At 47.7% G+C, this 26,314-nt stretch overlaps 4 protein-coding genes across 5 annotated transcripts; 2 read left to right on the forward strand and 2 right to left on the reverse strand.

The window, feature by feature from the left end:
* Nucleotides 1-1,304: 1,304 nt before the first annotated feature.
* Nucleotides 1,305-3,912, reverse strand: LOC128672394 (uncharacterized protein). Its single transcript, XM_053749521.1, has 4 exons — nucleotides 3,376-3,912; nucleotides 2,347-2,668; nucleotides 2,166-2,261; nucleotides 1,305-1,629 (listed from the first exon to the last, which is right to left on the reverse strand). The coding sequence occupies exons 1-4, from the start codon at nucleotides 3,627-3,629 to the stop codon at nucleotides 1,465-1,467; spliced, it is 837 nt and encodes a 278-aa protein (XP_053605496.1). The 5' UTR covers nucleotides 3,630-3,912; the 3' UTR covers nucleotides 1,305-1,464.
* Nucleotides 3,913-4,807: 895 nt separating this feature from the next.
* On the forward strand, nucleotides 4,808-6,853 carry Cdk2 (Cyclin-dependent kinase 2). Its single transcript, XM_053749520.1, has 3 exons — nucleotides 4,808-5,028; nucleotides 5,470-5,665; nucleotides 6,187-6,853. Exons 1-3 carry the CDS (start codon nucleotides 4,895-4,897, stop codon nucleotides 6,775-6,777), a joined length of 921 nt encoding a protein of 306 aa, XP_053605495.1. The 5' UTR covers nucleotides 4,808-4,894; the 3' UTR covers nucleotides 6,778-6,853.
* Nucleotides 6,854-7,072: 219 nt separating this feature from the next.
* On the reverse strand, nucleotides 7,073-11,289 carry Smu1 (Smu1 spliceosomal factor). 2 transcript variants are annotated; one of them, XM_053749517.2, is made up of 5 exons: nucleotides 10,979-11,289; nucleotides 10,656-10,722; nucleotides 9,890-10,033; nucleotides 8,874-9,177; nucleotides 7,073-8,181 (listed from the first exon to the last, which is right to left on the reverse strand). In XM_053749517.2, the coding sequence occupies exons 1-5, from the start codon at nucleotides 11,002-11,004 to the stop codon at nucleotides 7,172-7,174; spliced, it is 1,551 nt and encodes a 516-aa protein (XP_053605492.1). In that variant the 5' UTR covers nucleotides 11,005-11,289; the 3' UTR covers nucleotides 7,073-7,171. The 2 variants fall into 2 exon arrangements, with proteins under 2 accessions (XP_053605492.1, XP_053605493.1); XM_053749518.2 differs by lacking the exon at nucleotides 10,979-11,289 and adding an exon at nucleotides 10,824-10,867.
* An 8,970-nt stretch (nucleotides 11,290-20,259) lies between these two features.
* LOC128672701 (uncharacterized) lies at nucleotides 20,260-22,281 on the forward strand. Its single transcript, XM_053750002.1, has one exon. It carries the CDS (start codon nucleotides 20,260-20,262, stop codon nucleotides 22,279-22,281), a length of 2,022 nt encoding a protein of 673 aa, XP_053605977.1.
* Nucleotides 22,282-26,314: the final 4,033 nt, after the last annotated feature.

The following is a 26,314-nucleotide window of genomic DNA, read 5'->3' on the forward strand; positions in this document are numbered from 1 at the left end:
AAAACAAATAGTTAAAATTATACGTCTACGTACCTACCTACCTACAAATTATTCCACAATAGGTAAGAAGTTTTGAGTAGGTACCTACCTATTTACTAAATCCATGGTTTTGATAGGTACCTAGGTACTTATATTAAATAGGTACCTACCTACTTATGTAAAATATGAATGCACAGATTTGGATCAAGCACGTATAATAAATAATGGAAAAAATGATAAATAATGTGAAACGCAAGAAACGAAAAACGAGACGATGTCTTGATGAGATAAGAAAAAGAGCACACAGTATATATAAAAGTGAACCGAAAGGTAATAACAAAAGTAATGTAAAATCCTCAAACATAAATACTTCAAATTTGAGTAAGAATTGTATAACGATTCAGAGACTGACGTTGTTCCCCAAAGTTATTAGATCTGAAACTGTTACAAGACTGCCGCCACTGTTAGAAAATTCTCGTCAAAGGTTTGGTAATTTACTACACAACACACTTACTTCAGATCAAAATCCTGACATTTTGAAGCCAAATAATATAAATCCAATCTATTTAAAAAAAGATTTAAACTGTGTCGTAAAAAGTAATAATTTTGAAATAGATTCTGAAATGAAAAACGAAATCTACTTTAGCAATGAAAGTTCCACAAGCAGTTTTTTATTATTTAGCCCTATAAACGAACATGATAAAAGTCAAAATGATCAGTCGTCAAGTTTATCCAATGCATCATCTCCTAGTTCTCACAATGACTACAGTTATCTACTATATGAAGAATTTATGGACGAGATTCCTGGGTATTTAAAACATTTTGCACCCAGAATTATAAATGAGGATGTTATAGCAGATACAAGATCATATTTACGAAATTTGTTTGTGGAAAAAAGTTCACATTCTAGTGCACAAGAAGATGGTAATGTTTACCTTTCAGATAATTCTATTAACTCGTCACCAGATGAAATTCTACAAAACCCTAAAGATTATCTAAGACATTGTTTATATGAACATAATGTTATATATGGAGATGATATTAAAGAAAGTGATCCATTCTCACATATAAGTAATACTCCTTTTTCAAGACAATCAAAATGCTCACAAAAAGACCCAGAAAATGTACAGACTCAATCTATCATAGATATAACCCCCGAATATAATTATTATCCACATAAATTAAATTAATAAGAACATAAGTATTAAATTCATCATAGCTCTGAACAAATCTTTTACAAAATTTCAAGGCTTTTTTCTCATGAATAAGGAATTATTCATTAATAAATTAGTATATAATATATTGAAGAATGAAAAGTACTTACACACTTCTCATATCATTTATTATAAATAAATTAAAACATGTTAATTTCAATGTTGCAAAGTAATCCAAACTATTTTATTCCAGGAAGTATTGTAAACTACAAAGACATTCTAAAATCACATATTAAATATTTTTATGTATTATTCCACAAGACACATTAATTCATAGTCCAATATTTTCTAACTGTGATATCAAATTCATATGTTTGAAAGTTTCTGGGTTTTGAGTGAAATTTTGCAACAGTTTTAGTTTCTTTTCTTCGTGGCCACTGTAGTACATTTGGAACTGGTTTGCCAAACATTGAGCTTCTTGACCATTGAGCACATTCTGAAATTATAACAAGCAATATACATATACTAATAATAAAGTGAGCATAAGATAACAGCTGAGTATGTAATGATCAATGTACATATTTGTCATTTGAAGTTTTTCAACACATTTGCTAGTTGGCACCTGTGATGTAAAACATAATATAAAAAACAAGTGTTCAATAAAAAAATAATTATACAAAAAGCAAGTGTGTTGGAGAATTTCTTCCTACATCTATATAAAAACATCTATAATGGTGACAGCTATAAATTAATTTCTGTTGCACTTTTGTAGAAATCAATCTATATCTGATACACACCCAACTAGCTTGTATGGCTAACAGTTTTGGTTGTTTATTTATTTGATTATGGACTTCATAAACGGAAGCAAAATAAAAAAGTTAATAAACTATATGTCAGTAAGTAATTTTTTTAAAGTATAATCAAAAGAGTGTTGTGGTCTTATTTCCAAATAAATTATAACTAGAAAATAAAACTACCTATCATCTGTTTTTCTGATTTGTGTGAATTACAGAAGAAACAGAAAACAAATACCTTGTCATATTCTCCTCTCATGAGCACTATTCCTTTATTTTCCAGTTCTGTATAGTGCACCATTGTTAAACATTCTGGAGCATTTTCTTTATGAACCTGTAACATGGTGTCATTATTTACATACATGTAATCTTACTCAATAAACTTACATAATGATAACTTTCAAACCAGAGTTTCTTACCTGGTAAGCAAGCAAAGGTGTAAAGTGGACAGTGTGCCCATGGTTCTGACACATGATGAACTCATAGCCCTGGGAGCGCGGCAATGGAAACAGAAATGTGGGATACTGCACCATATGCTGCTGCAGGGTCACATACACTCTCTGCGGGACAGTTGCTGATATCACCTCTTTATTCTTGTGGTACTCTTCCCAAATAGTTTGTATCTCAGATGCTTCCTTATCAACCACTAAATCTATTTTGAATATGTCACTAAGCTTTTTTTGTTCTGGTGATGAGGTGCTTTGGATGGGGCTCTTTGGGTTCAGAACTGATGAGAATTGTCTAAAATAAATTTAAGTGATGTTACCACTCTTAGTCAAAGTTTATCATGTAACCAGAAATTTGACTTTCACAGGTACTTTAATATGAATATATGTATGTTTGTTACTTCTTCATCTTCACGCATTATCTACATAACCAATCTTCTTGAAATTTTGCATATATACTTAGATCAATGCATATTATTAAGAGTATATAGAAGGACAACCTGGAAAAAACCAACTATCATAGAATATAGGATTTGCTAAAAACCTATAGGTATTCTATTATAGGTGGCGCCAAATATAAAAACACTAGATGGCACTGTGCGTATTTTAAGGTGGCGCTAAATGCTAAAAAAAATTGCAATAAAACACTACATACCTGGCACTGTGTGTATTTTAAATACATTATGGATATTTTAAGTCAACTATCTGAACTATCTCAATCCCATTTTAATATGAAAAAAAACCTGTTCCCTAAGGAAATTAATCAGGCGATGCCGCGGGTAAACAGTTTTCAATAAGTAGGTAGGTACTATAACCCGTACAAATTAACTGCGCACCTCGCTGAAGAGGGGTCACATTCCAGCGGAATGCACAGTTGATTCATATGAGTTGTACAAACTTGTTGTTTGTAGTAAAGTCTAAGTAGTCTTATAATTTTATCACCGTTATGTGATAAAATTTTAATTTCTGTTTTATTTGTCTCTCATTAAATTTACCACTCACCTGGTATCAACAGAAGCAAACTTTCTCTTTTGTTCCTCTTTCTTGATTTTTTGCTGCTGCTCCACGCGCTGCAGAAATTCTTCAGGAGATGTTTTTTGAAGGGCAGCAATTCTATCGGCATATTTATCAAAGTACGGATTTTTTTGTAAATCCTCTAAAGCTTTTTCCATGTTTGCCATAGTAATTGAAAAATTACGAAATACGACTTGATTGTGTTTGCAAAATCTCAACAAATTGGATACACTAACGACCATCGCCGATTAATACGAACAGCTAATAATAGTTAACTCTGTTCTGCTCTTTCCTTATTCTATTTAATAAAGGTAAACTCAGTGTGGTTGTTTGTGGGTATTGTATTTGTATTGTATCGTCCCGTAGGTAGGTTGGCAGTTGTCAATGGTTACGTAAGTTTAATTTTTAAGGTTATCTAACACGGCCGTAAACATTCGGGTTCTGAATTAGGATTCCTGAATTCCTGATGACGTTTTCAGATTCGAAAGGATTCCGCCGTGGGATTCGGTGATGTTTAAAACCATACCTTACTAATAAGGCATATTACGCAAAGCTCAGCGCAGATAGCGCTACTGGTACAACTAAGGTACACAAACATGACAATGGAGGCAAAATGCGCCAATTTTCAATATTGTTGCAGATTTACGACCAAAAATAACTTCTAAGCAATCGTGGTGCGAGTTTAAAGGAAAAAGGAAGGATTTAGTGGATTATTGAATAGGCTTCACAATAATAAAACTACAAGACGAATTTGATAAATGATTTAAGTCGATTGTAAAACTCAATACCTTTATTATAATTATTGAACACTATTGACATCACATTGCACTATTTATGGGATTGGGATATGGATATTATTTTCGACCACCACTTCTTCAACATAATCAATTAACCACTTCCACCCAAAAAATATAAAATCAAACTGTTTATCACACACTGTTTATCTATAGGGTTAACTTCATATACGACGACACATATTTGATTTTTAGCTTCACGTTTAACAGCTCTTTGTCGCCTTTGAGTACACTTTCAAGACTTCAGTTTTAGACCATAAGAAAAATGAGAAAACTGAAGGGCGATTAACTGGCCGAGCATATTTTTGACCATTTACTGGCTCCAAAAATTTGCAGCGTGTGGCAGTTTCCCATAGGATTCGAAGTTTTTTATCTTTTGGAAAACTATGTTTCCCAATATTTCGGCACCCGAATATGCTTTTGTTTACCAGCCAAACGGTGCTGCACTCTGCGCAGTAATACTCCCTATTAGTAGGTGTAGTGTACTCTGATGAAGTACGTATTAAAACCATGGTGCCGCCGCGTTTATGGCAATACTTAGTTGTTAATTTCTTTGTCAAGTCCATAAAAATGAAAACAGTCAGATGTCAGATACGTCAGATAGTACAGATGACAGATCAAACAAATGCAACCTAGCTAGATAGGTAACAAAATAATATGTTCGATGTGTGAACTGTGAAACAAAACTGATAATGTTTTATTAAGTTATACTCATGGATATTTTTAATTCCATGGAAAATTTCTCAAGAGTAGAAAAGATCGGTGAAGGCACATATGGCGTAGTATATAAAGCTAAGGACCGTTTAACGGGACAAGAAATTGCTCTGAAAAAGATTAAACTAGAAAAGTGAGTTTTGGCGCGAAATGTAACGTCACCTATTGTTTCGTATAATATTTCGACAACTTTGTTTAAGTACTTTTCAGATTATTAGAATTTCATGTATTTTTAAATATTCTATGACAACAAAATGTACACGTACAAATGTCTACTTTTTGATCACCCGGTCTTTGGTCTTCATTTAAATGCTGCCTTAATTTATACTCTTATTTTACATTCAAGGAGCATATTTGATTATAGCAGCAGAAGTTTAATCACATGTAGAAATTATTTATTGTGATTTTACTACCTACACGAATTCTCATTTCAATGTACTTAACATTGATTCCTGGCCTGGATTGATTGATCGTCAAGTTTTAGATGAAGTTAAATGTTTTGTCTATAATTTGTTTTTGATGTGTGTGGCTTGAAATCATTATGTTGTGGTTTAGAAATAACATTACTTTGTAGTGAGCCAGAAGGTGTCCCTTCCACTGCTCTGCGGGAGATCTCCGTGCTACGCTCACTGCAGCACCCGGCGGTGGTGCAGCTACTGGATGTGCTGCTTACAGACAATAAGCTATTCCTTGTCTTTGAGTTCTTGCACATGGACCTCAAGAGGCTCATGGATTTGACAAAAGGCCCTTTGCCCATGGACTTAGTTAGGGTTTGTATTTCATTTCCATTATACCAGAGCAGAATTCATATTCTGAATTGAGATTCATATCTCAAGCTGTTCTAAAACCTGATATTTCTACGAACCAACCATATAATCGCATTTCATAGAATGTCTTGTTTACGTTGAATAGGATTTTGTAAAAATAACTGGCTCTGGAGTTTTTACTAAATCTAGGACCCTCGAAACTTTTGTAAAACCAAGTTCTTGCTGGCTCTCTAATTGTTTTACAAATTCTAAGATTGGTTTTACTAATTTATTCAGACCTTTTACTAATTGGTCAATATTATATTTGTTAAAATTAGAGGGTGCTCATTGAATGCACACAAAATATCCATACATTTAGCTAAAGTATATTTTGTATTATGCAAAATTTTGTAAATGACAAAAATATTTTAGCTCATGTTTTGTCTTTTTTATGAATAACAGGGTTAGTGTATTGCAGGCCAGAGTTTGCATGTTACACATAGTGAAGAAAGCAGAGAGTATTATCTGAGAGTGTGCTTCTGCAGAGTTACCTGCGCCAGCTGCTGGACGGGCTGGCCTACTGCCATGGGCGACGGGTTCTGCACCGCGACCTCAAGCCGCAGAATCTGCTGGTGGACGCCGAGGGCCGCATCAAGCTGGCCGACTTTGGGCTGGCGCGCGCCTTCGCCATCCCCGTGCGCGCCTACACGCACGAGGTGGTGACGCTGTGGTACCGCGCGCCCGAGATTCTGCTCGGGGCCAAGTTCTACTCCACGGCCGTGGACGTGTGGAGCCTCGCCTGCATCTACTGCGAAATGGCCAGCGGCCGCACGCTGTTCCCAGGCGACAGCGAGATCGACCAACTGTTCCGCGTGTTCCGCGCCCTGGGCACGCCGGGCGAGGCGCTGTGGCCGGCGGCGCGGCGGCTGCCAGACTTCCGCGCGGCGTTCCCGCGTTGGCCGCCGCGGCCGGCGCGCGCGCTGCTGCCGGCGGCCGCGCGCGCGGACGCCCGCGTCGCGCCTCTGTTCGAGGCGATGCTGCGCTACGAGCCCAGCCAGCGGCTGGCGGCGCGCGCGGCGCTGCAGCTGCCCTACGTAGCCGAAGCGGCCCGAGTGCGCCCCGACCTGCCCATCTGACCACCCCGAACTCCGACTATTGTAAATACTTATTTTCTATACTTTAATATAATGCAGATTAAATCTTTTCTAATTATTGCGTTACTTATTTGCCTCCTGCCCTATTTGTGGGAGAGGTCTCGTAGCTCTCCGTTCTGCTTCGTCGATGGATAAACGCAATGATATGGCATAACTGTCAAAATGCGTCGAAAGACCTCAATGTAAAGCGAAAGAGCTTCTTCGCTCTCCGTCGACGCAACATAACCGAATAATAAAATGTAATACAAACAAAAAGGAAAAAATATACGAACACATATTTGGTACTATGGTATGTATATTTACGAATAGTTATAATAGTTAATAGTAAAGGATATAAAAATATACACTTAACAGGTAAAAGTAGGCACAGGAGCGACTAGGGTTTCCAGAGCTTGAGCAAGCCGTCCTCGCCGTAGGTGGCGAGCAGGTTCTGGTGCGGATGGTGCGCCAGGCCGATGACAGCCTTGTCGTGGATGGTGAGCGTGCGCTCCAGCTTGCCGGTGTTGGCGCAGAAGGCGTACAGCACCAGGTCCTCGCCCGCGCAGTACACGAGGCGGCCGCGCGCCGACAGCGCCGCCGCCACCAGCGCGCCGCCCTCCTGTTCGCGCCGCCCCGACGAGAACGAGCGCACGATCTGCCCCGCCATGTTCATGATCACCACCGTGTTGGTGCGGTTGCATACCACGAAGTGGTCCGGGTTCTTGGGCGTGAGCAGCAGCGAGTTGACGGCGGGCTCGGCGCCGCCGCCGCCGCCGCCCAGCGGCTTCAGCGTGGCCGAGCACTCGCCCGACCGCACCGCCCACAGCTTCACGCTGCCGTCCGAGGAGCCGCTCAGCACGCCGTGTCCGTCCGGCGTGAACACGGCCTCGTTCACGAACGACGTGTGGCCGCGGAACTCCTTCAGGATTTTGCCAGATTTGAGCCCGTGGATGCGCACCGTGCGGTCGAAGGAGGCGGACAAGATCTGCGAGTTGTCCCGCGAAAACTGCAGACTGGTGACGCCCTTGGAATGCGCGCGCTCCAGTTTGCGCAGCACCTGTCCGCTGGAGACTTTCCACACCTTGATTTTGCCATCGTTAGCGCCGGCCGCCAGCGTGTCGGAGTCGCGGCCGAAGGCGAGGCTGAGCACGGCCTCCTCCATACTCATGTACTCCTCGTGCGCCTGGTAGCGCAGGTCCTTGCGGATCTTGCCGGTCGTGAAGTTCCACACCTCCACCAGCCCGTCCACCGACCCCGTCACCAGATACTGGCCATCGGGCGAGAAGCGCGCGCACTCCACGTGCGACTTCTGCCCGAACTTGATGATCTTGGAGAGCTGTGTAGGGCACTGGTCATCTTCCTCGTCTCGGATGGCCGCTTTTCCGCGGAACAAGTCGATTGTAGTACCTGTAAATATATATCTCTAGATAACTAATATGTCGGTTAACGGATTAACGATTAACGTAAACTTGCATTAATACTTTCGAAATGTAACGCTTTAAGGTATAACTAAGTTAACTTTTTAGCAACGGATTAGTAATTAACGAAGTTAGCTTTGCCTATTTCTATACAAAGAGAAAGATAGAAAAGAAAAAAGACATTGGCGTGTACTAAGAAAAAGTAATACAGAATATGATACATACTACAAATAACGTCAGGGAATACAATCGCCAAACGCACACATCAAACGGTAAAATAAATGTATGTATATATTGATATAAGAATTCTATCTGCTGAGTGCTACAACTTATATAAGTGTAGTGGGGAGGAAGTGTATATTGACACATGCACTACACCCTGTGCGCCTTTTTATTTATATCTCTTACTGTCATATGTATCGTTAAGTAATAACAGAAAAGCCAGAACGGAGTTATAATCTAAATAATATACAATGTGCACGCAAAATGATAACAAATGCACTTTTCATCATACAATAAAACTGCCGTAGTAACATCTATCTTGACGTATGCCCTTGTGCGCCATTATTTCCTCATGCTGCCGAAGCCGCTGTGGTGGTGCTAGTCACCACTATCGTATACTAAAATCAGTTAGACAGTTAAACACATGAAAAAACACAACAATGTTGTGGCATATGATACCCGGCGGGAGCAGGCCCTGGTGCTGCTGCCACTTGAGCGCCTGACCCAGCAGCGCCAGCAGCCGCGAGCTGGGCACCACCGACACCTCGCCCGCCAGCGCGGCCGCCACGGCTGCGCGGCGGCGCTCCTTGCCACCGCCGCTGCCGTACGCCTCGCGGGGGTCGAAGTACGAGCGCGCCAGCAGACTCTCGAGGTGCAGATAGCGGTCGGTCTCGTGCTGCTTCATGAGCTGGCAGGGGTGCGTCTGCCGCAGCAGCGACCGCGCCGCGCCTAGCTCGCGCAGCTCGATCAGCTCCAGTACTACCTGTATCAAATATCTTATTTTTACAATAAAATAATGAAATCAACACCGTTTACACATTAAAGTGAAAGTTCTTGTAGAACTGATTCCAGAATAAGAGCATCTGTTTCGTGCTCGCACTTATGTCTCCAACCTCCCTAAAAATATTTAAAACATTATTTTGGTAGTAATCATGAAAATGACATCAACAGACAAATATAACGATACCTATACATACACACAGAAGATGCTAATCAGACTGAAAAAGGATATTTTCTATAGTTTAGCTGAACTGTTATGACCGTTCTTCAGGTGTTCCAGATCTTCTATTTTTATATCTCAACAGAAAATACTCATCAGGCTGAATAACTTTTTAAGGCTTTTTAACTGTTAAGGCGTCATTTCAATATTTCCTATAGTTTAGCTGGACCATCATTGTTCACCATCAGGTGTTCCAGTTTTCAAAATAATTTATACCCTATATGTTGCCCAAGCTTAATAGCTATATAACAAAAAAGTTTCATTCAAATCCCGTCTAGTAGTTCGGAAGATTAGTGAAGAATAGCGTGTACAAACCGACAGATTTTTTTTTCAAATTCTTACTCTGTTGCTGTGACTCTATCGCCTAATTTTATTTTTATGTAAATTTATTAATGTATAGGATTTTTTTACTGTTTTATTATATGTATTGATTAGGCTCAGTAAATCACTTTCATACTAAAGTTCAAAACAATACCTGCTCATACAAGTCCATGAGTTTTCTCTCGGGCAACTTGAGTGAGGCAGTGGCCTTTAGCACCGTGTCCCAGTGCCCATTATTGATGTCCGCACAGAACCCGTCCACACTGTCTACAGTGTTTAGAGACACACCTGTCTCCTCCTATTACAAATACAAGAACATTTTAACCACAAGAATCTATTAAAATAGTGGATATCAACAAATCCTGTCTCACTAATATCTCAACTCATAGTATTCTGGTCTGGAATTCAATATACTTTTTTTTTTAAATATTGGTTTATTCTGAAATAAATTATATGGTTAAATTTGTAGTCAGATCCTATACTTTATGTTTTCTTTATTTCCAAACATTCCAATATTGTTGCTTTAATAAATAAATGCTGTGACACGACAGCTTGTTATAGTGAAAAATATAATTGCTCAGTGGAAGAATATTTGTCCTGGTGGCACAATAGCCATAGCCCATAAGTAACTACACCACTAGTTCATAAGTTTTAACATGTGCTTCAATAATTTTACCGCTTTGGAGATAGTTTCTTATATATTTTTTGTAGTTTATTTAACTTAAACAAAAGTCCAGTCACTATCACTTCTGTTTCTAGGCTTTCTACTTTGAAACTACACAACTGATTTTCATGGTGTATGAATCAGTACTTTGATAATTTATTCTCGAAGGTCTAGATGTTATAGGAACCCAGGGCAGGTTGCTAGTAGATAATCATCAAATTAAAGCTACTTACTACTGTTATTAGGAGTTTCTTACCTGTAATGTCTGCAGAGTTTTGGTTAGGTTTGACTCTTTAAGGTACTGTTGGATCAATCTGATCACACTGAAATAATAAAAATTGGTATAACACGTATTTCTAAAACAATGTATTATCATACCTTTCAAAATACTAAATCCATTAGTTGTTAATATAAGCATAATAACCATAGAAGTTGTTTTCATAAAATAAAGGTTGGTAGAGTATGTTGTGTTGAAAGAACATGATAAAGCGTAATATAAGTAACTAACTGAATGTATTAACGATGATCAATTTCAACGAACATGAACGAAATTTATTTAATTACAATAATTTTGCTTACTCTGCAGATTCAATTTCAATAGACATAGCGTAGTCGTCTGATCGGATTCTAAGTCGTAAATAAAAACACACTATTTCTTCAGGACTCAATGAGTTGTCTGTTATTTAAAGAAAACAATTTACATTGGTTATTTCTACACAAATATCACTTTATTTTTTTCAATGTTTACCATGCTATGGTTCATTTGATTAGTTTTGTTTGTTGTGTGTATGTCAGTGTATGTGGTTAGGATATTGATTGCATTGTAGGTTTATGTAGAGCGCTCCTGTTCAATTTATTTCATACAACTCGATGAGATGGGAACACGTTTAAAATTTATATATATTTTAATAAGGAGGTTAATTTTTAAGAAAAAGAGATAAAAAAAATGGATCGTAGCCAACCCTTGTTAAATTATGTGGTAGTCTAATGATTACATTACAATCAAATCACCTAGAAATATTTAATTTTTTGAGAGTATAATTGATTATAGACTGACTACGTTTACATTACTACAACACTAGGTGATACGTTCAACCATGGAATTAGTAGGTACTCTGTACGAAGTACGTACTAAATCCATGCGTACAACACGAAATATCAAAACTCGTGTGACCTGCAGGTCTACCAACATCTTTTACAGAACGATTCCAATACAACTCAGTTCAATTTAGGAACCTAAAAGTAACAGCATTCATACTAAAAACTAAGTCGATGTCGAATTTGAATGTCGAATTTGCGATGCAGTTCAGTTTAGGTCGTAAAGTGGATCGTGCCCCCTGAACGCTTTTCAGTTATATCATAGCGAACGGTCTAGTGGTAGGTAGTAGTAATAGTCATGAATTTAGTACGTACTTCATCACCTACTTACTAAGCCCATGGTAATAGTAGACAATCATAGAGTGTAGACAGTGTAGGGTTGCAAGTTGCAAACCATGGAATAGGGCATATTACACAAAACTTAGCGCAGATAACGATACTGGTACACAAACATTGCCAATGGAGACAAAAAGCGTCAATTTTCAATATAGTTGCAGATTTACGACCTAAAATACCTTCTACGCTTCTTTTTTTTAGGTTGTGTTCTGCATTATTTGGTCAACAGTGGTCAAAAAATTAATTTTGACTCAAAATCTTACTTGTATGAAGTCCATATTTTAATAAATCTTCAAGTGCGAAGTGTTCCGAGCTTTTTTTGTTTTTTCGACCGTTTACTGGCTTTTAAATTTTACAGCGTGAGGCGTATCCCAGTTTTCGAAGTTTTTTTTTATCTTTTTTTTTTTTTTTATCTTATGGAAAATTATTTTTCCCAATATTTCGGCACCCGAACATGGTACATTGTTGTATACTTTCACCAACGAATGCTTACATAATGACAGGATTCATAAAGTAGTCTAAAATAAACGTTTTAATCGAGGTGCTAGGGTTGTTTGTAGGTGACAGTTATACGTCTAATATTTTCATATACGTAAGGTGAGCATACATACAGGCATACATTGAGTTTCCATACATTTTGTCTTCGAGCTTTGTATTAAACGTGGTTAGTGTTCTCATGATACAATTGTTTTTCCAATTCCTATGGAGTTATTGTACTCGCAATAACAATCTTAGTTAGTAATTTACGGCACTTTACGAAAAAATTAGTTTTAAAAATCCGTCAGTATTTGACTTTTCATTCAATGTATGCGTAATAATTTACTAAGATTTAGGGCCGCCATCTAGCGGATTACATTCTTTTATATTATACCTGTATTTAGTACTAATTCAACAATATTGTGATAGTCAACATTATTGTGATAGATTGCTATTACAGCACACAAGACAACATTGTACGTTGACACATTGAATCATACGATACATACTTTACCAATAGGTGGCGTTAACAGAAATTAAAACGCGCAGTCAATATTTATAAAAATTATATGAGTTCCGATGTCAGGCGAAAATCTCCGGTTGGTTGGTTGGTTGGTTGGTTGGTTGGTTGGTTGGTTGGTTGGTTGGTTGGTTGGTTGGTTGGTTGGTTGGTTGGTTGGTTGGTTGGTTGGTTGGTTGGTTGGTTGGTTGGTTGGTTGGTTGGTTGGTTGGTTGGTTGGTTGGTTGGTTGGTTGGTTGGTTGGTTGGTTGGTTGGTTGGTTGGTTGGTTGGTTGGTTGGTTGGTTGGTTGGTTGGTTGGTTGGTTGGTTGGTTGGTTGGTTGGTTGGTTGGTTGGTTGGTTGGTTGGTTGGTTGGTTGGTTGGTTGGTTGGTTGGTTGGTTGGTTGGTTGGTTGGTTGGTTGGTTGGTTGGTTGGTTGGTTGGTTGGTTGGTTGGTTGGTTGGTTGGTTGGTTGGTTGGTTGGTTGGTTGGTTGGTTGGTTGGTTGGTTGGTTGGTTGGTTGGTTGGTTGGTTGGTTGGTTGGTTGGTTGGTTGGTTGGTTGGTTGGTTGGTTGGTTGGTTGGTTGGTTGGTTGGTTGGTTGGTTGGTTGGTTGGTTGGTTGGTTGGTTGGTTGGTTGGTTGGTTGGTTGGTTGGTTGGTTGGTTGGTTGGTTGGTTGGTTGGTTGGTTGGTTGGTTGGTTGGTTGGTTGGTTGGTTGGTTGGTTGGTTGGTTGGTTGGTTGGTTGGTTGGTTGGTTGGTTGGTTGGTTGGTTGGTTGGTTGGTTGGTTGGTTGGTTGGTTGGTTGGTTGGTTGGTTGGTTGGTTGGTTGGTTGGTTGGTTGGTTGGTTGGTTGGTTGGTTGGTTGGTTGGTTGGTTGGTTGGTTGGTTGGTTGGTTGGTTGGTTGGTTGGTTGGTTGGTTGGTTGGTTGGTTGGTTGGTTGGTTGGTTGGTTGGTTGGTTGGTTGGTTGGTTGGTTGGTTGGTTGGTTGGTTGGTTGGTTGGTTGGTTGGTTGGTTGGTTGGTTGGTTGGTTGGTTGGTTGGTTGGTTGGTTGGTTGGTTGGTTGGTTGGTTGGTTGGTTGGTTGGTTGGTTGGTTGGTTGGTTGGTTGGTTGGTTGGTTGGTTGGTTGGTTGGTTGGTTGGTTGGTTGGTTGGTTGGTTGGTTGGTTGGTTGGTTGGTTGGTTGGTTGGTTGGTTGGTTGGTTGGTTGGTTGGTTGGTTGGTTGGTTGGTTGGTTGGTTGGTTGGTTGGTTGGTTGGTTGGTTGGTTGGTTGGTTGGTTGGTTGGTTGGTTGGTTGGTTGGTTGGTTGGTTGGTTGGTTGGTTGGTTGGTTGGTTGGTTGGTTGGTTGGTTGGTTGGTTGGTTGGTTGGTTGGTTGGTTGGTTAGGTTAGGTTAGGTTAGGTTAGGTTAGGTTAGGTTAGGTTAGGTTAGGTTAGGTTAGGTTAGGTTGGGGTGCTACAGTCAGGAAACCTCCACGTTGGCTCGATGGTTTGAAGGTTTGCTTCTGTCACTTGATCTCTTGATCCGGTGATAGCGGCGGCTGACAAGCTATTGGGCTGGTGCACCCTGGGCAACGGTTAATAACTCCCCGTTATGAGGGGTCTTGTTAGCCGTTGGCAAATGTCCTGGCAACTGGTGGTGGGTTACCCATGTCGGGTAACCCAGGTTGGAGAGCCAATTGGCTCAGTGGCTGTGAGAGAAGAGGGCTAAGCCCTCTACTCTTACAGCCGTGGTAGGGGTCGCGGGGGAAGAGGAGGGGTTGGTATTACGGTGCGCCGCTCTCCCTATCCTCCGCGACCAGGCGCGGCCATGGCGCAAACATGGTGATCGGTGGGGCCGCAGAGGAGGAGGACTGCCGGTATTACGGTGCGCCGCTGTCCCTATCCTCTGCGGCCGAATGAGGCGCGGCCATGGCGCAGGCATGGTGGTCGGTGGGGCCGCAGAGGAGGAGGACTGCCGGTATTACGGTGCGCCGCTGTCCCTATCCTCTGCGGCCGAATAAGACGGAGAGCCGCTGCCTCCGGTCTGCTTCCGGACTGGATGGCGTGCGGCTCGCCTTGGTGGTTGGGGGCGCGCCTGCGGGCGCCCCCCTGAATCGGTGGGACAAGGGTCCCACCCGGCGGCAGGGGTCCTCCAGATGTCGGAGGGCCCCTGAGAGTGGAGAGTCCGGTCTCTGGTGATAGAGACCGGCCAGTCGCTGAGGCGCCTTGTGCTAGTTAGATCCGAGGCGCCTCTTTGTAAAAAGCGGCCGATGGCATCCGCAGGGGTTTAGTGGGTAGTCTGGGCCGATTAGCTGCCCAGGAGTCCCACACTCAGTGCGTAAATGCATTCCCCTGCGAAAACAAAAAAAAAAAAAAAAGGTTAGGTTAGGTTAGGTTAGGTTAGGTTAGGTTGGGGTGCTACTGTCAGGAAACCTCCACGTTGGCTCGATGATTTGAAGGTTTGCTTCTGTCACTTGATCTTTGATTCGGTGATAGCGGCGGCTGACAAGTTATTGGGCTGGTGCACCCTGGGCGACGGTTAATAACTCCCCGTTTAGGGGTCTTGTTAGCCGTTGGCAAATGTCCTGGCAACTGGTGGTGGGTTACCCATGTCGGGTAACCCAGGTTGGAGAGCCAATTGGCTCAGTGGCTGTGAGAGAAGGGGGCTAAGCCCTCTACTCTTACAGCCGTGGTAGGGGTCGCGGGGGAAGAGGAGGGGTTGGTATTACGGTGCGCCGCTCTCCCTATCCTCCGCGACCAGGCGCGGCCATGGCGCAAACATGGTGGTCGGTGGGGCCGCAGAGGAGGAGGACTGCCGGTATTACGGTGCGCCGCTGTCCCTATCCTCTGCGGCCGAATGAGGCGCGGCCATGGCGCAGGCATGGTGGTCGGTGGGGCCGCAGAGGAGGAGGACTGCCGGTATTACGGTGCGCCGCTGTCCCTATCCTCTGCGGCCGAATAAGACGGAGAGCCGCTGCCTCCGGTCTGCTTCCGGACTGGATGGCATGCGGCTCGCCTTGGTGGTTGGGGGCGCGCCTGCGGGCGCCCCCCCTGAATCGGTGGGACAGAGGTCCCACCCGGCGGCAGGGGTCCTCCAGATGTCGGAGGGCCCCTGAGAGTGGAGAGTCCGGTCTCTGGTGAAAGAGACCGGCCAGTCGCTGAGGCGCCTTGTGCTAGTTAGATCCGAGGCGCCTCTTTGTAAAGCGGCCGATGGCATCCGCAGGGGTTTAGTGGGTAGTCTGGGCCGATTAGCTGCCCAGGAGTCCCACACTTAGTGCGTAAATGCATTCCCCTGCGAAAACAAAAAAAAAAAAAAAAAAGGTTAGGTTAGGTTAGGTTAGGTTAGGTTAGGTTAGGTTAGGTTAGGTTAGGTTAGGTTAGGTTGCCGCGGAGAATAAGCGCCTTCTCCGGCAGGCGCAGAAGGTGATCGCGGTAAGGGCGATACGGGGGTACCGTACAGTGGCGTTCTCTGCGGCCACAGCCCTCGCGGGCGACCCGCCGTGGGAGTTGGTGGCGGAGGTGCTCGCCGAGGTTTACCACTTTGTGGCGAACAGGAGGGAAATCGGCGAGCACCCCTCGCCTGAGATGGTCCGGCGGGTCCGCTTGCGAGGGCAAGCGGAACTCATGCGGAGGTGGGAGGCAGACCTGGCGCGGGCAACGTACGGTGTACGCACAGTGGAGGCCCTGCGCCAGGTCCTGGAGAGATGGATGTTGAGGCGGATGGATGTTGAGGCGGCGCAAGCCTCTCACCTTCCGCATGACGCAGGTGCTCACCGGGCATGGCTGCTTCGGTGAGTACTTGCACCGCGTGGCCCAGCGGGAGACCGAGCCGGTCTGCCACGATTGTGGCGAGGCTCGGGACACTGCTCAACATGTTCTAGAGCAGTGTCCCAGGTGGAGTCGGCAGCGCCACGATCTGGTGGCAGTGCTCGGTGGAGTGGATCTGTCGCTCCCGAGTGTCGTCAATGCGATGCTCGGGAGTGACGGAGCCTGGGCGGCAGTGGCCTCCTTCTGTGAGACTGTTATGTCACAGAGGGAGGCCGAGGAAAGGAACCGCGAGGACCACCCCCTCGCGGAGCCGATCCGCAGAAGGCGGACGGGGGTGCGACGCAGGCGCTACCTTGCGCGCCTGCAGGCGCCCCCCTAAATCGGTGGGACTAGTCCCACCCGACGGCAGGGGTCCACCAGGTGTCGGTGGGCCCCTGAGAATGGTGAGTCCGGTCTCTGGCGAAAGAGACCGGCCAGTCGCTGAGGCGTCTTGTGTTAGATAGATCCGAGGCGCCTCCCTGTAAAGCGGCCGATGGCACCCGCAGGGGTTTAGTGGGTAGTCTGGGCTGGATAGCGGCCCAGGAGTCCCACACTCAGTGCGTAAATGCATTCCCCTGCGAAAACAAAAAAAAAAAAAAAAGGTTAGGTTAGGTTAGGTTGGGGTGCTACTTGTCAGGAAACCTCCACGTTGGCTCGATGATTTGAAGGTTTGCTTCTGTCACTTGATCTTTGATTCGGTGATAGCGGCGGCTGACAAGTTATTGGGCTGGTGCACCCTGGGCGACGGTTAATAACTCCCCGTTTAGGGGTCTTGTTAGCCGTTGGCAAATGTCCTGGCAACTGGTGGTGGGTTACCCATGTCGGGTAACCCAGGTTGGAGAGCCAATTGGCTCAGTGGCTGTGAGAGAAGGGGGCTAAGCCCTCTACTCTTACAGCCGTGGTAGGGGTCGCGGGGGAAGAGGAGGGGTTGGTATTACGGTGCGCCGCTCTCCCTATCCTCCGCGACCAGGCGCGGCCATGGCGCAAACATGGTGGTCGGTGGGGCCGCAGAGGAGGAGGACTGCCGGTATTACGGTGCGCCGCTGTCCCTATCCTCTGCGGCCGAATGAGGCGCGGCCATGGCGCAGGCATGGTGGTCGGTGGGGCCGCAGAGGAGGAGGACTGCCGGTATTACGGTGCGCCGCTGTCCCTATCCTCTGCGGCCGAATAAGACGGAGAGCCGCTGCCTCCGGTCTGCTTCCGGACTGGATGGCGTGCGGCTCGCCTTGGTGGTTGGGGGCGCGCCTGCGGGCGCCCCCCCTGAATCGGTGGGACAGAGGTCCCACCCGGCGGCAGGGGTCCTCCAGATGTCGGAGGGCCCCTGAGAGTGGAGAGTCCGGTCTCTGGTGAAAGAGACCGGCCAGTCGCTGAGGCGCCTTGTGCTAGTTAGATCCGAGGCGCCTCTTTGTAAAGCGGCCGATGGCATCCGCAGGGGTTTAGTGGGTAGTCTGGGCCGATTAGCTGCCCAGGAGTCCCACACTCAGTGCGTAAATGCATTCCCCTGCGAAAACAAAAAAAAAAAAAAAAAAAAAAGGTTAGGTTAGGTTAGGTTAGGTTAGGTTAGGTTAGGTTAGGTTAGGTTAGGTTAGGTTAGGTTAGGTTAGGTTAGGTTAGGTTAGGTTAGGTTAGGTTAGGTTAGGTTAGGTTAGGTTAGGTTAGGTTAGGTTAGGTTAGGTTAGGTTAGGTTAGGTTAGGTTAGGTTAGGTTAGGTTAGGTTAGGTTAGGTTAGGTTAGGTTAGGTTAGGTTAGGTTAGGTTAGGTTAGGTTAGGTTAGGTTAGGTTAGGTTAGGTTAGGTTAGGTTAGGTTAGGTTAGGTTAGGTTAGGTTAGGTTAGGTTAGGTTAGGTTAGGTTAGGTTAGGTTAGGTTAGGTTAGGTTAGGTTAGGTTAGGTTAGGTTAGGTTAGGTTAGGTTAGGTTAGGTTAGGTTAGGTTAGGTTAGGTTAGGTTAGGTTAGGTTAGGTTAGGTTAGGTTAGGTTAGGTTAGGTTAGGTTAGGTTAGGTTAGGTTAGGTTAGGTTAGGTTAGGTTAGGTTAGGTTAGGTTAGGTTAGGTTAGGTTAGGTTAGGTTAGGTTAGGTTAGGTTAGGTTAGGTTAGGTTAGGTTAGGTTAGGTTAGGTTAGGTTAGGTTAGGTTAGGTTAGGTTAGGTTAGGTTAGGTTAGGTTAGGTTAGGTTAGGTTAGGTTAGGTTAGGTTAGGTTAGGTTAGGTTAGGTTAGGTTAGGTTAGGTTAGGTTAGGTTAGGTTAGGTTAGGTTAGGTTAGGTTAGGTTAGGTTAGGTTAGGTTAGGTTAGGTTAGGTTAGGTTAGGTTAGGTTAGGTTAGGTTAGGTTAGGTTAGGTTAGGTTAGGTTAGGTTAGGTTAGGTTAGGTTAGGTTAGGTTAGGTTAGGTTAGGTTAGGTTAGGTTAGGTTAGGTTAGGTTAGGTTAGGTTAGGTTAGGTTAGGTTGTAGTGGCTGTACTGAGGTGTAGTGGCTGTACTGAGGGGTAGTGGCTGTACTGAGGTGTAGTGGCTGTACTGAGGGGTAGTGGCTGTACTGAGGGGTAGTGGCTGTACTGAGGTGTAGTGGCTGTACTGAGGTGTAGTGGCTGTACTGAGGTGTAGTGGCTGTACTGAGGTGTAGTGGCTGTACTGAGGTGTAGTGGCTGTACTGAGGTGTAGTGGCTGTACTGAGGTGTAGTGGCTGTACTGAGGTGTAGTGGCTGTACTGAGGTGTAGTGGCTGTACTGAGGTGTAGTGGCTGTACTGAGGTGTAGTGGCTGTACTGAGGTGTAGTGGCTGTACTGAGGTGTAGTGGCTGTACTGAGGTGTAGTGGCTGTACTGAGGTGTAGTGGCTGTACTGAGGTGTAGTGGCTGTACTGAGGTGTAGTGGCTGTACTGAGGTGTAGTGGCTGTGACTGAGGTGTAGTGGCTGTACTGAGGTGTAGTGGCTGTACTGAGGTGTAGTGGCTGTACTGAGGTGTAGTGGCTGTACTGAGGTGTAGTGGCTGTACTGAGGTGTAGTGGCTGTACTGAGGTGTAGTGGCTGTACTGAGGTGTAGTGGCTGTACTGAGGTGTAGTGGCTGTACTGAGGTGTAGTGGCTGTACTGAGGTGTAGTGGCTGTACTGAGGTGTAGTGGCTGTACTGAGGTGTAGTGGCTGTACTGAGGTGTAGTGGCTGTACTGAGGTGTAGTGGCTGTACTGAGGTGTAGTGGCTGTACTGAGGTGTAGTGGCTGTACTGAGGTGTAGTGGCTGTACTGAGGTGTAGTGGCTGTACTGAGGTGTAGTGGCTGTCTGAGGTGTAGTGGCTGTACTGAGGTGTAGTGGCTGTACTGAGGTGTAGTGGCTGTACTGAGGTGTAGTGGCTGTACTGAGGTGTAGTGGCTGTACTGAGTGTGCTAACCGAGGTGTTATTGCGATTATTAATTGGCGATAAGGGCGAATTGACGTCCTTATTGGTTTTTCATTTTTTGTCTTGACGGGTTCAGTGTCTTGGCTCCTTGTTGAGTCGGGGCACTGACGAGATCCTATTTGTTGGTTGGGCGCATCTGACCAAGCTATCGGACCGCTGTGCGTTCCTGTAGCCAGACAGGGGCCAATTTCTGCCCCCTGTCTGTAAATTGCTTCTTGTTTTGCCCCATTTGGGGCCAATTGTTTTTGGCGTGGTCACGTCTGGCCCAATATGGGTAGGACTGTGGCCAAAAAATCTTTAAGGGGGAGATCTCTGACCCCAAGGGGTAAGAGATCTACTGTGGGGGTCAATGAGGACGTGGGTGAGCCGGTTAGCCGGTCGGAGTCGCTGTACTTTTCGGACGGCGACTCGGACGGGTCAATCTGGCTCCCGGACGTCAGGGTAGGTGGGAAGGAGCGGGGTCAAGCCCCAAAAAGGAAGGCGTCGGAGGACGTGGAGGAGGCCGAAAGGGCCTCCAACAAGGTCTCCTCTGTCTCGAGGGGCCGAGCGGTGACCAGGAGCTCTTACACGGGCACGGCCGAGACAAAAGAAAGGCTGCGCGACCTGTCAGCTGAATACGCCCAATTCGAGCGCGAAATGGACAAGGCTGGCAGCAGCAATTATTTGAGGGAAAAAGAGGGGAATAAGAAGGGGTGCCTGGTGGACGAGCACCTGGAGGTTGTGAGGGCGGCTGCTCAGAGGGTCTTAGCGGAGGCCGGAAAATCAGGGAACTTGAAAGGGACGGCATGGCGGGCCATGAACGAGGCCTGCCACGATATAATTGTGGCAGCGGGCAAGATTGAGGCCCAATGTGAGGAGTCGGAGGCTGTCCGCATCCTAAGAGCGGACAATAAGAGGATGCGGGAGCAGCTTTCGCTCCTCCAACAGGAAACCAAGGCCCTGCGTACGGCCTTTGCCGAGCGCGCATCCTTGGCGCCTACTGAGGCCCAGACAGCGGCGGGTGTCCCCTCCCTTGAGGACATCAAGGGTCTCCTTTCGGAATGGAGGGAGTCCTTTGAAAGGAACATGTTCCTCAAGCTGGGGGGCATGGTTAACGACCGCCTCAAGGAGGCGGAGAAAAGGGGCTTGTTGGCTCCTGAACCGATTGTTCGGCCGCCTTTGGCAGCCGACAGGAAGAAGGAGGCCGAACCACAGGCCCCTAAAACCGGGCCAAGTTACGCCGGCGTAGCTGCGGGGGCTACCCTGATGCCCCCAGCACGACCTGGGCCTGCACCCAAAGTTGCACCCAAAGCTGCCCTGGCTAAAAAGCAGTCCAAACAGGGAACGGTACAGGCCCAGGCACCCGCCGAACTTCCTACTGCTGTAGTACCTCCGCCTCAGGAAGATGAACAAGGGTGGGCTGAGGTGGTCAAGAGGGGGAAAAAGAAGAGGAGTAAACCCTCCCCTTCTACCCAGCCGAAGCCTACCCAAATGGAGGCCCCCAAGGCGAGCGCACAGCCGCCTAAAAAGATTAGGTTCACCCCACCTAAGACTTCGGCGGTGGTGGTGACCCTCAAGCCGGAATCCAAAATGGACTATCGAGCGGTGATAACGAGGGCCACCACCATCGACCTTTCGTCGATAGGGGTGAACCATGTGTCGGCGGTTCGCGGCACGGCAACGGGGGCCCGAATTATCGAAATACCCGGAGCTAATAGCGGGGCTGCGGCGGACAGCCTCGCAGAGAAGCTCCGGGAGATCATCGGCAGCGAGGCGGAGGTGTCAAGGCCGTTTAAGGCGGCACAAATTAGGGTCTCTGGCCTTAATGAGGGAATAACGCCGGAGGCCCTAACAGAGGCCACAGCGAGGGCGGGAAAATGTCTACCGGGACAGATCAGGGTGGGTAATATCCGTATGGCGCCGGACATGACGGCGTCGGTGATCATCACCTGCCCTGTGGCGGCTGCCAACGCCCTCATAGACGAGGGGCGTCTCCTCGTCGGTTGGACGGCCGCCAAGGTCAGGGGGCTGGAGGCCTTGCCCATGCGGTGTTTCCGGTGCATGGGCATAGGCCACACTAGAGCCCTCTGCCCGTCCCCGGTGGACAGGTCGGAATTATGCCATCGCTGTGGCAAAACAGGACACATCTCCTCAGAGTGCGGGGCCAGCGAACCCTGGTGCGCGGTGTGTTACGCACACAAGATGGCCGCCAAACACGTAATGGGCGGCCCCTCGTGCAATCCCCCGCGCACGCGGGGCAAACTGGCCCCCTCAAATAAGGGAACCTCCGAGGGCGCCACCATGGAGCACTGATGCCAGGTAGATCTGTGCAACAGGCTGAAGTGCTGCAGGCCAATGTAAACCACTGCGCCCGTGCACAGGACCTCCTAGTCCAGCACGTGGCGGAGTGGGCCATTGGTGCTGCCGTCGTGGTGGAGCCGTATTGCGTCCCCCCCCTTCCTACTTGGATCGGAGACACGGACGGGCTGGTGGCGATTACCTCTCCCCGAACCGGGGATCGCCCACCCCTCTCGAGAATCGATAGTGGTCCGGGATACGCGGCGGCAAAATGGGGGGAGTTTGCCATAGTTGCGGCATACTTCTCCCCCAATAGGCCGCTGCGTGCCTTTGAGGACTTTCTCGAGAGGGTGGGTGTGGTAATCGGGAGAGCGGCGCCAGCACCGGTGCTACTGATGGGAGACCTCAACGCCAAGCACTCGGCTTGGGGTTCTCCTGTCGACGATCCGAGGGGAGAGGCCCTGTACGATTGGGCTGTGGGTTTGGGGCTTGAAGTCCTAAACCGGGGCAACGTCAACACATGCGTGCGGCGGAACGGGGCGTCGATTGTCGACATATCCTTCGCGAGCCCCGTCATTGCCGCGCGCGTCGTGGACTGGCGTGTCCTGGAGGACGTGGAGACCCTCTCGGACCACAGGTACATCCGGATGGGGGTCTCCAACAGGCCCCAGCAGCCCGTACGGGGCTTGAGGGGGCGGGACCGGGGGTTCCCGAGATGGAGTCTGGCTAGCCTCGACAGGGACCTGGCTGAGGAGGCGGCCATGACTGAAGCATGGATTAGACCCACACCAAGCCGTTCCCTTGGTGTGGATGAGAGGGCAACAGGCCTACGTGCGTCGCTTACGCACATTTGCGACGCCTCGATGAGGAGGTCCGGGCCGCCGGCTGCAAAAACGGCGGTTCACTGGTGGTCGGAAGAGATTGCTGCTCTCCGATCCGCCAGTAACCAAGCCCGTCGCGAATATACGCGTTGCAGACGGCGGCGTAATGTTGTGGATGGAGAGGAGGAGCGCCTGCACCTCGCTCTCCAGGAGGCCAAAAGGACCCTGTCGGCTGCGATAGCCAAGGCCAAGGACGACGCTTTCAAGGAGTTCTTGGCCACGCTCGACAGGGACCCATGGGGGAGGCCATACAGGACAGTACGCAATAAACTGCGATACGCCCCCCCCACGGCCTCCATAGAACCGGGCCTCCTCAAACGGATCGTGGAAGGCCTGTTCCCCTCTGCTGAGGAGTTTGTCCCTCCGAGGATGTCGGCCCCTGAACGGGAGTCCACCACGGCGAGCGCGCCACCGGTGACGGATGAGGAATTCAACTGGGGACTAAAGCGTCTGGAGGGCCGCAGAAAGGCCCCAGGCCCAGACGGGGTCCCTGGTCCCATACTCCCGGTGGCGGCGAAACATATTGGGAGCCGCCTCAGAGAGCTGTTCGACGACTGCTTGTCGACGGGGCGGTTCCCAAAGCCGTGGAAAGAAGGCCGGCTGGTCCTTATTAGGAAAGAAGGCCGGCCTGAGGACTCTCCTTCGGGGTGGAGGCCCCTCCTGATGCTGGACGAGACGGGTAAGCTGCTGGAGCGCATCGTTGCAGCCCGAATCGCCCAGCATCTGGAAAACACTGGGCCCAATGTGTCGGACTGCCAGTATGGCTTTAGAAAGGGGCGGTCCACCATTGATGCCATCGGGGCCTTGAGGGCATTCTCGGAGGAAGCAATTGGAGGAGGGGGAGGGGCCGTTGGCGTATCGCTTGATATAGCGAACGCCTTCGGCTCCCTTCCTTATGAAGTGATAGAGGAGGCGCTCCGGTATCACGGAGTGCCCCTCTATCTAAGGAACCTCGTAGGGCACTACCTAACAGGAAGGGAGGTGCTCTACGAGGACAGGGAGGGAAGGAAGGCGAGGGCGATGACCTGTGGCGTTCCCCAGGGTTCGGTTCTAGGCCCCCTGCTGTGGAACGTCGGCTTCGACTGGGCCATCCGCGCGGCCCTACCCCCCCGGACAATAGTTATCTGCTACGCAGATGACACGATGGTGGCTGTCCGGGGGGAGCAGTTGGAGAGCACCCTTAGGGCTGCGGCGGTCGCGGCAGACCTGATGCTCACACGCATCAGGATGCTGGGACTAATGGTGGCCCTCACAAAAAGCGAGGTCATCGCCTTCGGGAGAAAGAGAAGCTGGAGACCGCCCTCGAATGAATGCGTTCCCATTGGCGGGGAGAGAGTCCAGGTGAAGCCGTACTTAAAGTACCTGGGCATCATCCTGGACTCACGCTGGGACTTCGGGGAGCACTTTCGGCAACTGGCTCCCCGAGTAATAGGCGCGGCGTCGGCAATGAGCCGTCTGCTGCCCAATGTCGGAGGGCCTGGCGCCTCGTGCCGCCAGCTGTATGCGGGAGTTACCCGCAGCATGGCGCTGTACGGGGCACCGATCTGGTCGGACAGGCTCTCCTCAGCCAATAAGGCCCGGCTGCGTAGGCCACAAAAAGTGGTGGCCAATCGCATTGCCCGGGCCTATGTGACGGTGGCTTGGGCAGCGGCTTGTGCTCTTGCCGGAACCCCGCCATGGGAACTGGAAGCCCAGGTACAGACAGAGGTGTACCGGGAGCGGGCCAGGTGCAGGGCACTTGGAATCAGGCTCGCTCCCAGGGAAATGAGGGCGGTCAGGCAGCTGGCCGTGGACAGACTGCGCGAGCGATGGAAAGTCGAGCTAGAAAACTCCCCATATGGCGTGAGAACCATTGGGGCGCTCCTCCCATCGCTCGCAGACTGGGTTGGAAGAGGTCACGGCCAGCTGACCTATAGATTGACGCAGGTAATGACCGGACACGGGTGCTTCGGTCATTACCTGCATAGGATTGGAAGGGAGGAGAGCGCAGTCTGCCATGAGTGTGGGGAGCCGGATGATACGGCACAACACACTCTGGCAGACTGTGAAAGGTGGGCGGAGGAGAGGGTGGAGTTGATAGTGGAGTTGGGAGGAGAAGACCTTGCGCTGCACAGCGTCGTAGAAAAGATGCTGTGCAGCGAAAGGTGTTGGGATGCGGTGGCTTCCTTCTGCGAGGCTGTCATGTCGCAGAAGGAGGCTGCCGAGAGGGAGCGTGAGGCGCAAGCCAACGCCCCTCTAAATAGGAGAGGCAGACGTGGCAGGCGGCGGGCACGATTCGCCCGTCGTCTGCTACGGTGAGGACGCCTGGCGAGGCAGAACCGGGGGGCGTCGTGGTGAAATGTCCGCGATCCCATGGCGCCCCCACTAACGGTCGGACGGAAAACGCCGCAGGAGGTTTTAGTGGGTAGTCCGGGCCGGCAGCGGCCTGGGAGCCCCACACTCCGGGGGAGATGTTCTTCCCCTGGGTCGCCCGTAAATGGGTTTCCTCCTGCGAGAACAAAAAAAAAAAAAAAAAAAAAAAAAAGGTTAGGTTAGGTTAGGTTAGGTTAGGTTAGGTTAGGTTAGGTTAGGTTAGGTTAGGTTAGGTTAGGTTAGGTTAGGTTAGGTTAGGTTAGGTTAGGTTAGGTTAGGTTAGGTTAGGTTAGGTTAGGTTAGGTTAGGTTAGGTTAGGTTAGGTTAGGTTAGGTTAGGTTAGGTTAGGTTAGGTTAGGTTAGGTTAGGTTAGGTTAGGTTAGGTTAGGTTAGGTTAGGTTAGGTTAGGTTAGGTTAGGTTAGGTTAGGTTAGGTTAGGTTAGGTTAGGTTAGGTTAGGTTAGGTTAGGTTAGGTTAGGTTAGGTTAGGTTAGGTTAGGTTAGGTTAGGTTAGGTTAGGTTAGGTTAGGTTAGGTTAGGTTAGGTTAGGTTAGGTTAGGTTAGGTTAGGTTAGGTTAGGTTAGGTTAGGTTAGGTTAGGTTAGGTTAGGTTAGGTTAGGTTAGGTTAGGTTAGGTTAGGTTAGGTTAGGTTAGGTTAGGTTAGGTTAGGTTAGGTTAGGTTAGGTTAGGTTAGGTTAGGTTAGGTTAGGTTAGGTTAGGTTAGGTTAGGTTAGGTTAGGTTAGGTTAGGTTAGGTTAGGTTAGGTTAGGTTAGGTTAGGTTAGGTTAGGTTAGGTTAGGTTAGGTTAGGTTAGGT

Source organism: Plodia interpunctella, chromosome 9 (assembly GCF_027563975.2).
Source record: "Plodia interpunctella isolate USDA-ARS_2022_Savannah chromosome 9, ilPloInte3.2, whole genome shotgun sequence".
Classification (NCBI taxonomy): Eukaryota; Metazoa; Arthropoda; class Insecta; order Lepidoptera; family Pyralidae; genus Plodia; species Plodia interpunctella.